The 15,362-nt window shown below is 45.0% G+C and overlaps 1 protein-coding gene across 1 annotated transcript; it reads left to right on the top strand.

Annotated features, from left to right (window-relative positions):
* The first annotated feature begins 594 nt into the window (after nucleotides 1–594).
* Nucleotides 595–1,125, top strand: LOC138892707 (uncharacterized). Its single transcript, XM_070176443.1, has one exon. The coding sequence runs from the start codon at nucleotides 595–597 to the stop codon at nucleotides 1,123–1,125; it is 531 nt and encodes a 176-aa protein (XP_070032544.1).
* The last annotated feature ends 14,237 nt before the right edge of the window (nucleotides 1,126–15,362 follow it).

The following is a 15,362-nucleotide window of genomic DNA, read 5'->3' as shown; positions in this document are numbered from 1 at the left end:
AGTCAGTGGGGCCAGCTCAGGCTCCAGCTATGCCCATTGTGATTCCAGGCCTTCAAGAGACTTTGATTCAAATTTTGACTGTGTGCACCAGCATTGCTCAAGTGGTTTCTGTTCATACCGCGCCAACCACTTCTCAGGCCAGGGGAGGTATCAAGGCTCCCACCGCCTGTACTCCAGAGCTGGTGATGCAGGGACTTTAGACCGGGGGTACTACTAGGACAACCGATTACAGCTGCTCAGGCCCGAGTGGGTCTCGCAATGGCTGATGATGAGCAGAGGAGAGTAGAGAGGTTCGGGAGACTCCAACCTCCATCATTTAGTGAGGCTAATTCAGATAATGCCAAGGACTTCTTGGATAGGTGCCAGCGGATTCTTTGCACGACAAGTATTCTAGAAGCCAACGGGGTCTCATTCACTACTTTTCAGTTTACTAAGGCTGCCTTCAGATGGTGGGAGGCCTATGAGAGGCATAGGTCAGTCGGTGCAACACTACTTACATGGCATGATTTCTTCGTTCTCTTCTTGGAAAAGTTCGTTCCACAAACTCGTAGGGAGGAGCTGCACAGATAGTTTGAGTAGCTACAACAAGATGGCATGTCTGTGACCCAGTACGAGATAAGGTTTTCAGAGTTGGCTCGTCATGCACTTTGGTTGGTTCCCATTGAGAGGGAGAGGATTAGGAGGTTCTTTGATGGCCTCTACTACCATTACCATTTTGTTATGACTCGGCAGAGTTTATCAGGTTCTATATTTGATGAGGTGCTTAATATTGCTCGGTGGCTAGAGATGGTTTACAGTCAGGAGCGTGAGGAGAGGGAGGCCAAGAGGCCTCGTGGTTCAGGAAATTTTAGTGGTGCACCTTTTGGGGGGCAGTCTTACCATAGCAGGGGTCGACCTAATAGGCCCACTCAGATGGCTAATCCAGTTCACCATAGTGGATCATCCAACCACAATTCATACAATGCTAGACCGGGTCAGTCATCCATTTGTGCTATCCTAACTCAGAGTTCATATCGTGCCCCTTCAGTTCAGGGTTCGTCTGCACCAGGTTCTTCTGGTAGTTATTTCGGTTCTCGAGGTCCGCCTCAGTATTTGCCACCATTTTCCGAGAGGGGATGTTTTTAGTATGGAGAGTTGGGTCATTCGAAGAGGTTTTTTCCTCGTCTTACGAGAGGGCTAGTTCAGCAGAGGAGTCAGGCCACGACTTCAGCACCAGTTATTTCACCACCCACCCATCCAGCTCAAGGTGGGGCTCAGGCATCTAGGGGTCGCTCTAGAGGGGGAGGCCGATCAGGTGGCGGTCAGGCCCTATGCTATTTCTTCTAGGCCAGATATCGTTGCTTCAGACACAGTGATCATATATATTGTCTTAGAATGACATAGGGATGCTTCCATATTATTTGACCTTGATTCCACTTATTCGTATGTGTCATCATATTTTGCTAATTATCTGGATATGTCCTGTGAGACCTTAGTTTCACTTGTTCAGATATCTACGCCAGTAGGCGATACTATTGTTGTGGACTATGTATATCGGTCATGTGTACTGACTATTAGGGGATTTAAGATGAGAATTGATCTCTTATTGCTTAGTATGGTTGGTTTTGATGTGATATTAGGCATGGATTGCTTGTCTCTGTGTCATGCTATTGTGGATTGTCACGCTAAGACCGTGACGTTGGTGATGTCGGGGTTGCCAAGGATCAAGTGGAGAGGTTCTATAGATTATGTTTTGAGTAGTGTGATTTCGTATTTGAAGGCCCAACGGATGGTTGGGAAGGGATGTTTATCTTATTTGGCTTTTTGTGAGGGATGTTGGTACCGATACCCCTACTATTGTTTCTAGTCCGGTGGTACAAGACTTTCCGGATGTGTTTCCTGCAGACCAACTGGGTATGTCGCCCGACAGGGATATTCACTTTGGTCTTGACTTGGTGCCGGACATTCAACCCATTTCTATTCCTCCGTATCGTATGACACTAGCTGAGTTGAAGGAATTGAAAGAACAGCTTTAGGAACTTCTTGATAAGGGGTTTATTAGTCCTAGTGTGTCACCTTGGGGTGCACCGGTTCTGTTTATGAAGAAGAAAGATGGTACTATGCGGATGTACATCGACTATAGGTAGTTTCACAAAGTTACAATCAAGAACAAGTATCTTTTGCCGCGTATTGATGATTTATTTGACCAGCTTCAGGGAGTGAGGGAGTTCTCTTAGATTGATTTGAGGTCTAGGTATCACCAGTTGAAGATTCAGGACTCGAATATTCTAAAGGCGACATTCAGGACACGTTATGGTCATTATGAGTTCCTTGTGATGTCTTTTGGGCTGACCAACACCCCATCAATATTCATGCATTTGATGAATAATGTATTTCAGCCTTATCTCGACTCGTTTGTCATAGTATTCATTGATGATATCCTGGTGTACTCTCGTAGCCAGGAGGAGCATGCGCAGTACTTGGGGATTGTGTTGCAGCGGCTGGGGGAGGAGAATCTTTATGCCAAGTTCTCCAAGCGTGAGAGGCTATTCAGAGTTAGGCCAGACCGTCCTCAGCTATGGAGATTCAGAGCTTTCTTAGCTTGGCTGGTTATTATCATCGCTTCGTGTAGGATTTCTCATCTATCGCATCACCTTTGACTAAATTGACCCAAAAGGGAGCTACCTACTTTCATATGGTCAGATGAGTGTGAAGAGAGCTTTCAAGAGCTTATGACTACCTTGATGACAACTCTAGTTCTAGTTTTGCCTTCAGCTTCTGCCTCTTATACAGTGTATTATGATGCTTTTCGGATTGGTATTGGGTGTGTCTTGATGCCGGGAGGTAGAGTAATTGCTTATGCTTCACGTCAGTTGAAGCTTCATAAGAAAAACTACCTTATTCATGATTTTTAAGTTGGCTGCCATCGTTCATGCATTTAAAATTTGGAGGCACTATCTCTATGGTGTGTCTTGTGAGGTATTTATAGATCATCAGAGTCTCCAGCACTTGTTCAAACAAAAAGATCTAAATTTGAGATAGCGAAGATGGTTGGAGCTGCTAAAAGACTATGGTATCACTATTCTATATTATCCCGGGAAGGCCAATATGGTGGCCAATGCCTTGAGTAGGAAGGCGATGAGTATAGGTAGCCTTGCATTCATTCCTGTTGGTGAGAGACCGCTTGTAATTGATGTTCAGGCCTTGGCCAACCAGTTTGTGAGATTATATGTTTCGGAGCCCAGTCGGGTTCTAGCTTGTGTGGTTTCTCGGTCTTCCTTTTATGATCGCATCAGAGTGCGCCCGTATGATGATCTCTATTTGCTTGTCCTTAAGGACACAGTTCAGCACGGTGATGCCAAGGATGTTAATATTGGGGATGATAGGGTGTTGAGGATTTGGGGCCGGATCTGTGGCCTAATGTAGATGGTCTACGCGAGTTGATTCTTAAGGAGGCCCACAGTTCACGGTATTCCATTCATCTGGGTGCCGCAAAGATGTACCAGGACATGAGGCATCATTATTGGTGGAGGAGAATGAATAAGGATATAGTGGGGTTTGTAGCTCGGTGCCTAAACTGTCAGCAGGTGAAGTATGAGCATCAAAGACCGGGTGGATTGCTTTAGAGGCTTGAGATTCCGTAGTGGAAATGGGAGCGTATAACCATGGATTTTGTAGTTGGGCTCCCATGGACTTCGAGGAAGTTTGATGCTATTTGGGTGATTGTGGATCAGCTGACCAAGTTTGCGCACTTTATTCCAGTTGGGACTACCTATTCTTTGGAGCGGTTGGCTGAAATTTACATCCACGAGATTGTTCTTCTTCATGGTGTGCCAGTGTCCATCATTTTAGATCAGGGCACGTCGTTTATATCGCAGTTTTGTAGAGTCGTGCAACGAGAGTTAGGAACCCAGGTTGAGTTGAGCACAACATTTCACCCTCAGACGGACGGATAATCCGAGCGCACTATTCAGATATTGGAGGATATGTTACGCGCTTGTGTCATAGATTTCGGTGGTTCTTGGGATCAGTTTCTGCCGCTCGTAGAATTTGCCTACAACAACAACTACTAGTCGAGCATTCAGATGGCTCCGTATGAGGCTTTGTATGGAAGATTGTGTCGCTCTCCGGTGGGTTGGTTTGAGATGGGGGAGGCTAGGCTATTGGGTACTGACTTGGTTCAGGATGCATTGAAAAAGGTTTAATTGTTTCAGGATACTTTGGAAAAGGTTAAATTGATTCAGAATGCTTTGGAAAAGGTTAAATTAATTCAGTATCGGCTTCATACGGCGCAGACTAGACAGAAGAGTTACGCCGATTGGAAGGTTTGTGATGTTGCTTACATGGTTAGGGAGAAGGTGCTACTCAAGGTTTCACCAATGAAGGGTGTTATGAGGTTTGGGAAGAAGGGCAAGTTGAGACCTCTATATATTTGATCGTTTGAGGTTCTTCAGAGGATTGCAGAGGTGGCTTACGAACTTGCCTTGCCACCTAGTCTGTTGAGTGTTCATCAAGTGTTTCATGTATCTATGTTCCGGAAGTTTGTTGGCAACTCGTCTCATTATTTTGGATTTCAGCACAGTTCAGTTTAATGGTGATTTGACTTATGATAGGGAGCCGGTGGACATTTGGGTTGGCATGTTCGAAAGGTGACGTCAAAGGATATAGCTTCAGTGAAGGTGCAGTGGAGAGGTCAGTCAATTGAGGAGGCTACTTGGGAGACCGAGCGGGAGATGTGGAGCAGATATCCTCGCCAATTTGAGACTCCAGGTACGTTTCTAGACCTATTTGAGGACGAACGTTTGTTTAAGAGGGGGAAGATATAATGACCCGGCCGATGGTTTTGAGAGTTGTAGCCCCGTTCCCCCATTTACTTCTCATTCCCTACTTAATTATTTTATGTGCGTTGTTGGGGTAGTTGGTTCGGGTCCGAAGAGTTTACAGAATGAGATGTGACATTTAGTTTCAAGGTTGGAAGCATAAGTTTAAATGGTTGACCAGATATTGACGTATATGTAAACGAACTCGGAAGGGAGTTTTAATGGTTATGTTAGCCCTGTTGGGTGATTTTGGACTTAGAAGCATTTCCGGATTGTGATTTGGAGGTCCATAGTTGAATTAGGCTTGAAATGGCAAAAGTTGGAAATTTAGAAGTTTGCCCAAAAGTTGACTTTGTGGTTGCCGAGATCGGATTGGGGTTTCGGGAGTTGGAGTATGTCCTTGGTGTCATTTGTGACTTGTGTGCAAAATTTGAGGTCAATCGGACATGATTTGATAGGTTTCGACGTCGAATGTAGAATTTGGAAGTTCATAAGTTCATTAGGCTTGAATCGATGTGCGATTCGTGGTTTTAGTGTTGTTTGATGTGATTTGAAGGCTTGACTAAGTTCATACCGTATTTTCGGACTTGTTGGTATATTTGGTCGAGGTCCCGGGGGCCTCAGGTGGAGTTCGGGTGGTTAATGGATCAAGGAAAGGGTTGCTGAAGCTGGGTGTCTTCTGGTGCAATCGCACATGCGGAACATTAATTGTAGGTGCGAGTTGAGAAGCGCAGATGCAGCCAGGAGAAGGGAGTGCAGTAGTCACAGGTGCGAAGGTCTGGCTGCACCTGCGTGATCGCAGAAGCATTGAGGTTGAGCACAAAAGCGAGGGGGAAGCGCAGGAGCGGAAGTAAGTCTTACCTGCGTGTGTGTAGAAGAAGAGAATGTTTCCGCAGGTGCGAAGGTCTGTACCCAGTGAATTACCGCAGAAGCAAGAGAGTTGTCGCTTTCGTGAAGCCGCAGGTGCAGGTCAGTTGTCGTAGGTGCGAGAAAGCCTGGGCATAATATAAATGTTGGGTACTGAGGGTTTTATCATTTCTTGACTTTGCAAACTCAGATTAGGGCGACTTTTGAGAGGGATTCTATTTGGGTGATTATGGATCAGCTGACCAAGTTTGCGCACTTTATTCCAGTTGGGACTACCTATTCTTTGGAGCGGTTGGCTGAAATTTACATCCACGAGATTGTTCTTCTTCATGGTGTGCCAGTGTCCATCATTTTAGATCAGGGCACGTCGTTTATATCGCAGTTTTGTAGAGTCGTGCAACGAGAGTTAGGAACCCAGGTTGAGTTGAGCACAACATTTCACCCTCAGACGGACGGATAATCCGAGCGCACTATTCAGATATTGGAGGATATGTTACGCGCTTGTGTCATAGATTTCGGTGGTTCTTGGGATCAGTTTCTGCCGCTCGTAGAATTTGCCTACAACAACAACTACTAGTCGAGCATTCAGATGGCTCCGTATGAGGCTTTGTATGGAAGATTGTGTCGCTCTCCGGTGGGTTGGTTTGAGATGGGGGAGGTTAGGCTATTGGGTACTGACTTGGTTCAGGATGCTTTGAAAAAGGATTAATTGATTCAGGATACTTTGGAAAAGGTTAAATTGATTCAGAATGCTTTGGAAAAGGTTAAATTAATTCAGTATCGGCTTCATACGGCGCAGACTAGACAGAAGAGTTACGCCGATTGGAAGGTTTGTGATGTTGCTTACATGGTTAGGGAGAAGGTGCTACTCAAGGTTTCACCAATGAAGGGTGTTATGAGGTTTGGGAAGAAGGGCAAGTTGAGACCTCTATATATTTGATCGTTTGAGGTTCTTCAGAGGATTGCAGAGGTGGCTTACGAACTTGCCTTGCCACCTAGTCTGTTGAGTGTTCATCTAGTGTTTCATGTATCTATGTTCCGGAAGTTTGTTGGCAACTCGTCTCATAATTTTGGATTTCAGCACAGTTCAGTTTGATGGTGATTTGACTTATGATATGGAGCCGGTGGACATTTGGGTCGGCATGTTCGAAAGGTGACGTCAAAGGATATAGCTTCAGTGAAGGTGCAGTGGAGAGGTCAGTCAATTGAGGAGGCTACTTGGGAGACCGAGCGGGAGATGTGGAGCAGATATCCATGCCAATTTGAGACTCCAGGTACGTTTCTAGACCTATTTGAGGATGAACGTTTGTTTAAGAGGGGGAGGATATAACGACCCGATCGATAGTTTTGAGAGTTGTAGCCCCGTTCCCCCATTTACTGCTCATTCCCGACTTAATTATTTTATGTGCGTTGTTGGGGTAGTTGGTTCGGGTCCGGAGAGTTTACAGAATGAGATGTGACATTTAGTTTCAAGGTTGGAAGCATAAGTTTAAATGGTTGACCAGATATTGACGTATATGTAAACGACCTAGGAAGGGAGTTTTAATGGTTATGTTAGCCCTTTTGGGTGATTTTGGACTTAGAAGCATTTCCGGATTGTGATTTGGAGGTCCATAGTTGAATTAAGCTTGAAATGGCAAAAGTTAGAAATTTAGAAGTTTGACCAAAAGTTGACTTTGTGGTTGCCGAGATCGGATTGGGGTTCCGGGAGTTGGAGTATGTCCTTGGTGTCATTTGTGACTTGTGTGCAAAATTTGAGGTCAATCGGACTTGATTTGATAGGTTTCGACGTCGAATGTAGAATTTGGATGTTCATAAGTTCATTAGGCTTGAATCGATGTGCGATTCATGGTTTTAATGTTGTTTGATGTGATTTAAAGGTTCGACTAAGTTCATATCATATTTTCGGACTTGTTGGTATATTTGGTCGAGGTCCCGGGGGCCTCAGGTGGAGTTCGGGTTGTTAATGGATCAAGGAAAGGGTTGCTGAAGCTGGGTGTCTTCTGGTGCAATCGCACATGCGGAACATTAATTGTAGGTGCGAGTTGAGAAGCGCAGATGCAGCCAGGAGAAGGGAGTGCAGTAGTCACAGGTGCGAAGGTCTGACTGCACCTGCGTGATCGCAGAAGCATTGAGGTTGAGCGCAAAAGCGAGGGGGAAGCGCAAGAACGGAAGTAAGTCGCACCTGCGTGTGTGTAGAAGAAGAGAATGTTTCCGCAGGTGCGAAGGTCTATCCCCAATGAATTACCGCAGAAGCAAGAGAGTTGTCGCTTTCGTGAAGCCGCAGGTGCAGGTCAGTTGTCGTAGGTGCGAGAAAGCCTGGGCATAATATAAATGTTGGGTACCAAGGGTTTTATCATTTCTTGACTTTGCAAACTCAGATTAGGGCGACTTTTGAGAGGGATTTCGAAGGGATTCTATTTGGGTGATTGTGGATCAGCTGACCAAGTTTGCGCACTTTATTCCAGTTGGGACTACCTATTATTTGGAGCGGTTGGCTGAAATTTACATCCACGAGATTGTTCTTCTTCATGGTGTGCCAGTGTCCATCATTTTAGATCAGGGCACGTCGTTTATATAGCAGTTTTGGAGAGTCGTGCAACGAGAGTTGGGAACCTAGCTTGAGTTGAGCACAACATTTCACTCTCAGACGGACGGATAATCCGAGCGCACTATTCAGATATTGGAGGATATGCTACACGCTTGTGTCATAGATTCCGGTGGTTCTTGGGATCAGTTTCTGCCGCTCGCAGAATTTTCCTACAACAACAACTACTAGTCGAGCATTCAGATGGCTCCGTATGAGGCTTTGTATGGAAGATTGTGTCGCTCTCCCGTGGGTTGGTTTGAGATGGGGGAGGCTAGGCTATTGGGTATTGACTTAGTTCAGGATGCTTTGAAAAAGGTTTAATTGATTCAGGATACTTTGGAAAAGGTTAAATTGATTCAAAATGCTTTGGAAAAGGTTAAATTAATTCAGTATCGAATTCATACGGCGCAGACTAGACAGAAGAGTTACGCCGATTGAACGGTTTGTGATGTTTCTTACATGGTTAGGGAGAAGGTGCTACTCAAGGTTTCACCAATGAAGGGAGTTATGAGGTTTGGGAAGAAGGGCAAGTTGAGACCTCTATATATTTGATCGTTTGAGGTTCTTCAGAGGATTGCAGAGGTGGCTTACGAACTTGCCTTGCCACCTAGTCTGTTGAGTGTTCATCTAGTGTTTCATGTATCTATGTTCCGAAAGTTTGTTGGCAACTCGTCTCATAATTTTGGATTTCAGCACAGTTCAGTTTGATGGTGATTTGACTTATGATAGGGAGCCGGTGGGCATTTGGGTCGGCATGTTCGAAATGTGACGTCAAAGGATATAGCTTCAGTGAAGGTGCAGTGGAGAGGTCAGCCAATTGAGGAGGCTACTTGGGAGACCAAGCGGGAGATGTGGAGCAGATATCCACGCCAATTTGAGACTCCAGGTACGTTTCTAGACCTATTTGAGGATGAACGTTTGTTTAAGAGGGGAGGATATAACGATCCGGCCGATGGTTTTGAGAGTTGTAGCCCTGTTCCCCCATTTACTGCTCATTCCCTACTTAATTATTTTATGTGCGTTGTTGGGGTAGTTGGTTCGGGTCTGGAGAGTTTACAGAATGAGATGTGATATTGAGTTTAAAGGTTGGAAGCATAAGTTTAAATGGTTGACCAGATATTGACGTATATGTAAACGACCTCGGAAGGGAGTTTTAATGGTTATGTTAGCCCTGTTGGGTGATTTTGGACTTAGAAGCGTTTCCGGATTGTGATTTGGAGGTCCATAGTTGAATTAGGCTTGAAATGGCAAAAGTTGGAAATTTAGAAGTTTGACCAAAAGTTGACTTTGTGGTTGCCGAGATCGGATTGGGGTTCCGGGAGTTGGAGTATGTCCTTGGTGTCATTTGTGACTTGTGTGCAAAATTTGAGGTCAATCGGACTTGATTTGATAGGTTTCGACGTCGAATGTAGAATTTGGAAGTTCATAAGTTCATTAGGCTTGAATCGATGTGCGATTCGTGGTTTTAGTGTTGTTTGATGTGATTTGAAGGTTCGACTAAGTTCATATCATGTTTTCGGACTTGTTGGTATATTTGGTCGAGGTCCCGGGGGCCTCAGGTGGAGTTCGGGTGGTTAATGGATCAAGGAAAGGGTTGCTGAAGCTGGGTGTTTTCTGGTGCAATCGCACATACGGAACATTAATTATAGGTGCGAGTTGAGAAGCGCAGATGCAGCCAGGAGAAGGGAGTGCAGTAGTCACAGGTGCGAAAGTCTGACTGCACCTGCGTGATCGCAGAAGCATTGAGGTTGAGCGCAAAAGCGAGGGGGAAGCGCAGGAACGGAAGTAAGTCGCACCTGCGTGTGTGTAGAAGAAGAGAATGTTTCCGCAGGTGCGAAGGTCTGTCCCCAATGAATTACCGCAGAAGCAAGAAAGTTGTCGCTTTTGTGAAGCCGCAGGTGCAGGTCAGTTGTCGTAGGTGCGAGAAAGCCTGGGCATAATATAAATGTTGGGTACCGAGGGTTTTATCATTTCTTGACTTTGCAAACTCAGATTAGGGCGACTTTTCGAAGGGATTCTATTTGGGTGATTGTGGATCAGCTGACCAAGTTTGCGCACTTTATTCCAGTTGGGACTACCTATTCTTTGGAGCGGTTGGCTGAAATTTACATCCACGAGATTGTTCTTCTTCATGGTGTGCCAGTGTCCATCATTTTAGATCAGGGCACGTCATTTATATACCAGTTTTGGAGAGTCGTGCAACGAGAGTTAGGAACCTAGGTTGAGTTGAGCACAACATTTCACCCTCAGACGGACGGATAATCCGAGCGCACTATTCAGATATTGGAGGATATGCTACGCACATGTGTCATAGATTCCGGTGGTTCTTGGGATCAGTTTCTGCCGCTCGCAGAATTTGCCTACAACAACAACTACTAGTCGAGCTTTCAGATGGCTCCGTATGAGGCTTTGTATGGAAGATTGTGTCGCTCTTCGGTGGGTTGGTTTGAGATGGGGGAGGCTAGGCTATTGGGTACTGACTTGGTTCAGGATGCTTTGAAAAAGGTTTAATTGATTCAGGATACTTTGGAAAAGGTTAAATTGATTCAGAATGCTTTGGAAAAGGTTAAATTAATTCAGTATCGGCTTCATACGGCGCAGACTAGACAGAAGAGTTACGCCGATTGGAAGGTTTGTGATGTTGCTTACATGGTTAGGGAGAAGGTGCTACTCAAGGTTTCACCAATGAAGGGTGTTATGAGGTTTGGGAAGAAGGGCAAGTTGAGACCTCTATATATTTGATAGTTTGAGGTTCTTCAGAGGATTGCAGAGGTAGCTTACGAACTTGCCTTGCCACCTAGTCTGTTGAGTGTTCATCTAGTGTTTCATGTATCTATGTTCCGGAAGTTTGTTGGCAACTCGTCTCATAATTTTGGATTTCAGCACAGTTCAGTTTGATGGTGATTTGACTTATGATAGGGAGCCGGTGGGCATTTGGGTCGGCATGTTCGAAAGGTGACGTCAAAGGATATAGCTTCAGTGAAGGTGCAGTGGAGAGGTCAGCCAATTGAGGAGGCTACTTGGGAGACCGAGCGGGAGATGTGGAGCAGATATCCACGCCAATTTGAGACTCCAGGTACGTTTCTAGACCTATTTGAGGATGAACGTTTGTTTAAGAGGGGAGGATATAACGATCCGGCCGATGGTTTTGAGAGTTGTAGCCCCGTTCCCCCATTTACTGCTCATTCCCTACTTAATTATTTTATGTGCGTTGTTGGGGTAGTTGGTTCGGGTCCGGAGAGTTTACAGAATGAGATGTGATATTTAGTTTCAAGGTTGGAAGCATAAGTTTAAATGGTTGACCAGATATTGACGTATATGTAAACGACCTCGGAAGGGAGTTTTAATGGTTATGTTAGCCCTGTTGGGTGATTTTGGACTTAGAAGCATTTCCGGATTGTGATTTGGAGGTCCATAGTTGAATTAGGCTTGAAATGGTAAAAGTTGGAAATTTAGAAGTTTGACCTAGAGTTGACTTTGTGGTTGCCGAGATCGGATTGGGGTTCCGGGAGTTGGAGTATGTCCTTGGTGTCATTTGTGACTTGTGTGCAAAATTTGAGGTCAATCGGACTTGATTTGATAGGTTTCGACGTCGGATGTAGAATTTGGAAGTTCATAAGTTCATTAGGCTTGAATCGATGTGCGATTCGTGGTTTTAGTGTTGTTTGATGTGATTTGAAGGTTCGACTAAGTTCATATCGTGTTTTCGGACTTGTTGGTATATTTGGTCGAGGTCCCAGGGGCCTCAGGTGGAGTTCGGGTGGTTAATGGATCAAGGAAAGGGTTGCTGAAGCTGGGTGTCTTCTGGTGCAATCGCACATGTGGAACATTAATTGTAGGTGCGAGTTGAGAAGCGCAGATGCAGCCAGGAGAAGGGAGTGCAGTAGTCACAGGTGCGAAGGTCTGACTGCACCTGCGTGATCGCAGAAGCATTGAGATTGAGCGCAAAAGCGAGGGGGAAGCGCAGGAGCGGAAGTAAGTCGCACCTGCGTGTGTGTAGAAGAAGAGAATGTTTCCGCAAGTGCGAAGGTCTGTCCCCAGTGAATTACCGCAGAAGAAAGAGAGTTGTCGCTTTCGTGAAGCCGCAGGTGCAGGTCAGTTGTCGTAGGTGCGAGAAAGCCTGGGCATAATATAAATGTTGGGTACCGAGGGTTTTATCATTTCTTGACTTTGCAAACTCAGATTAGAGCGACTTTTGAGAGGGATTTCGAAGGGATTCTATTTGGGTGATTGTGGATCAGCTGACCAAGTTTGCGCACTTTATTCCAGTTGGGACTACCTATTCTTTGGAGCGGTTGGCTGAAATTTACATCCACGAGATTGTTCTTCTTCATGGTGTGCCAGTGTCCATCATTTTAGATCAGGGCACGTCATTTATATCGCAGTTTTGGAGTGTCGTGCAACGAGAGTTGGGAACCTAGGTTGAGTTGAGCACAACATTTCACCCTCAGACGGACAGATAATCCGAGCGCACTATTCAGATATTGGAGGATATGCTACGCGCTTGTGTCATAGATTCCGGTGGTTCTTGGGATCAGTTTCTGCCGCTCGCAGAATTTGCCTACAACAACAACTACTAGTCGAGCATTCAGATGGCTCCGTATGAGGCTTTGTATGGAAGATTGTGTCGCTCTTCGGTGGGTTGGTTTGAGATGGGGGAGGCTAGGCTATTGGGTACTGGCTTGGTTCAGGATGCTTTGAAAAAGGTTTAATTGATTCAGGATACTTTGGAAAAGGTTAAATTGATTCATAATGCTTTGGAAAAGGTTAAATTAATTCAGTATCGGCTTCATACGGCGCAGACTAGACAGAAGAGTTATGCCGATTGGAAGGTTTGTGATGTTGCTTACATGTTTAGGGAGAAGGTGCTACTCAAGGTTTCACCAATGAAGGGTGTTATGAGGTTTGGGAAGAAGGGCAAGTTGAGACCTCTATATATTTGATCGTTTGAGGTTCTTCAGAGGATTGCAGAGGTGGCTTACGAACTTGCCTTGCCACCTAGTCTGTTGAGTGTTCATCTAGTGTTTCATGTAACTATGTTCCGGAAGTTTGTTGGCAACTCGTCTCATAATTTTGGATTTCAGCACAGTTCAGTTTGATGGTGATTTGACTTATGATAGGGAGCCGGTGGACATTTGGGTCGGCATGTTCGAAAGGTGACGTCAAAGGATATAGCTTCAGTGAAGGTGCAGTGGAGAGGTCAGCCAATTGAGGAGGCTACTTGGGAGACCGAGCGGGAGATGTGGAGCGGATATCCACGCCAATTTGAGACTCCAGGTACGTTTCTAAACCTATTTGAGGATGAACGTTTGTTTAAGAGGGGGAGGATATAACGACCCGGCCGATGGTTTTGAGAGTTGTAGCCCCGTTCCCCCATTTACTGCTCATTCCCTACTTAATTATTTTATGTGCGTTGTTGGGGTAGTTGGTTCGGGTCCGGAGAGTTTACAGAATGAGATGTGACATTTAGTTTCAAGGTTGGAAGCATAAGTTTAAATGGTTGACCAGATATTGACGTAAATGTAAACGACCTCGGAAGGGAGTTTTAATGGTTATGTTAGCCCTGTTGGGTGATTTTGGACTTAGAAGCGTTTCCGGATTGTGATTTGGAGGTCCATAGTTTAATTAGGCTTGAAATGGAAAAAGTTGGAAATTTAGAAGTTTGACCAAAAGTTGACTTTGTGGTTGCCGAGATCGGATTGGTGTTCCGGGAGTTGGAGTATGTCCTTGGTGTCATTTGTGACTTGTGTGCAAAATTTGAGGTCAATCAGACTTGATTTGATAGGTTTCGACGTCGAATGTAGAATTTGGAAGTTCATAAGTTCATTAGTCTTGAATCGATGTGCGATTCGTGGTTTTAGTGTTGTTTGATGTGATTTTAAGGCTTGACTAAGTTCATATCGTGTTTTCGGACTTGTTGGTATATTTGGTCGAGGTCCCGGGGGCCTCAGGTGGAGTTCGGGTGGTTAATGGATCAAGGAAAGGGTTGCTGAAGCTGGGTGTCTTCTGGTGCAATCGCACATGCGGAACATTAATTGTAGGTGCGAGTTGAGAAGCGCAGATGCAGCCAGGAGAAGGGAGTGCAGTAGTCACAGGTGCGAAGGTCTGACTGCACCTGCGTGATCGCAGAAGCATTGAGGTTGAGCGCAAAAGCGAGGGGGAAGCGCAGGAGCGGAAGTAAGTCGCACCTGCGTGTGTGTAGAAGAAGAGAATGTTTCCACAGGTGCGAAGGTCTGTCCCCAATGAATTACCGCAGAAGCCAGAGAGTTGTCGCTTTCGTGAAGCCGCAGGTGCAGGTCAGTTGTCGTAGGTGCGAGAAAGCCTGGGCATAATATAAATGTTGGGTACCGAGGGTTTTATCATTTCTTGACTTTGCAAACTCAGATTAGGGCGACTTTTGAGAGGGATTTTGAAGGGATTCTTGAGGTAAGTGACTTGTGGTTATTTTTATTAAATAATTATGTTTCTTCATTGAATTTCCCACCTAGATTGTGTGGTTTTGAGGTGTAATTTTGGGAGTTTGAGGCTAGAGATTTGGAGAAAGTTTTATTGGGGATTTGAGTGATGATTTCGTGTCGGATTTTGGTAAATTAGGTATGGTCACACTTGTGATTGAATGGGCTTCCGAATGTTTGTGACATTTGTTGGTGTCACGCCCCAAAACCGAGGAGCGTGACCGGTGCTCAACCGAATGAACCCGGCCGAGCAAGCCTATTAGATTTCCTTCTACCCAAACTCATTCATGGATAAAGAGAATATATATATTCGTTAATCAAACAATAAAGTGATCATGTGAACAATACCAATTTCTTACCATTAGTTACTTCATTTTAAAGTCTCAATTTCACACACATTTTTCATAATCTAAAGTGGAAATAGTAATTCATATACAACATAACGAGTTTGACTTCCCCAACACCAATATACAACCCACACTATGTCTACGGAGCCTCTATAGATAAAGAGGAGTACAATGATAATGTCGGCAACAAGGTCTTGGATCTACCTAAAACATAATACACAAAGAACAAAAGGTACATGACCCCAGGATGAAGTGGGGCTCACCAAGTTAGCTGGGAAGAAGGTGAACTGCTATCACTGATCAA

Source organism: Nicotiana tomentosiformis, chromosome 5, assembly GCF_000390325.3.
Source record: "Nicotiana tomentosiformis chromosome 5, ASM39032v3, whole genome shotgun sequence".
NCBI classification, from domain to species: Eukaryota; Viridiplantae; Streptophyta; class Magnoliopsida; order Solanales; family Solanaceae; genus Nicotiana; species Nicotiana tomentosiformis.
The sequence above is the reverse complement of the archived record's forward strand: the minus strand, read 5'-3'. Positions and strand labels throughout refer to the sequence as shown.

Coding starts and splice junctions, on each gene's coding strand:
- LOC138892707 (XM_070176443.1), top strand. CDS start 595: ATGTCTGTGACCCAGTACGAGATAAGGTTTTCAGAGTTGGCTCGTCAT.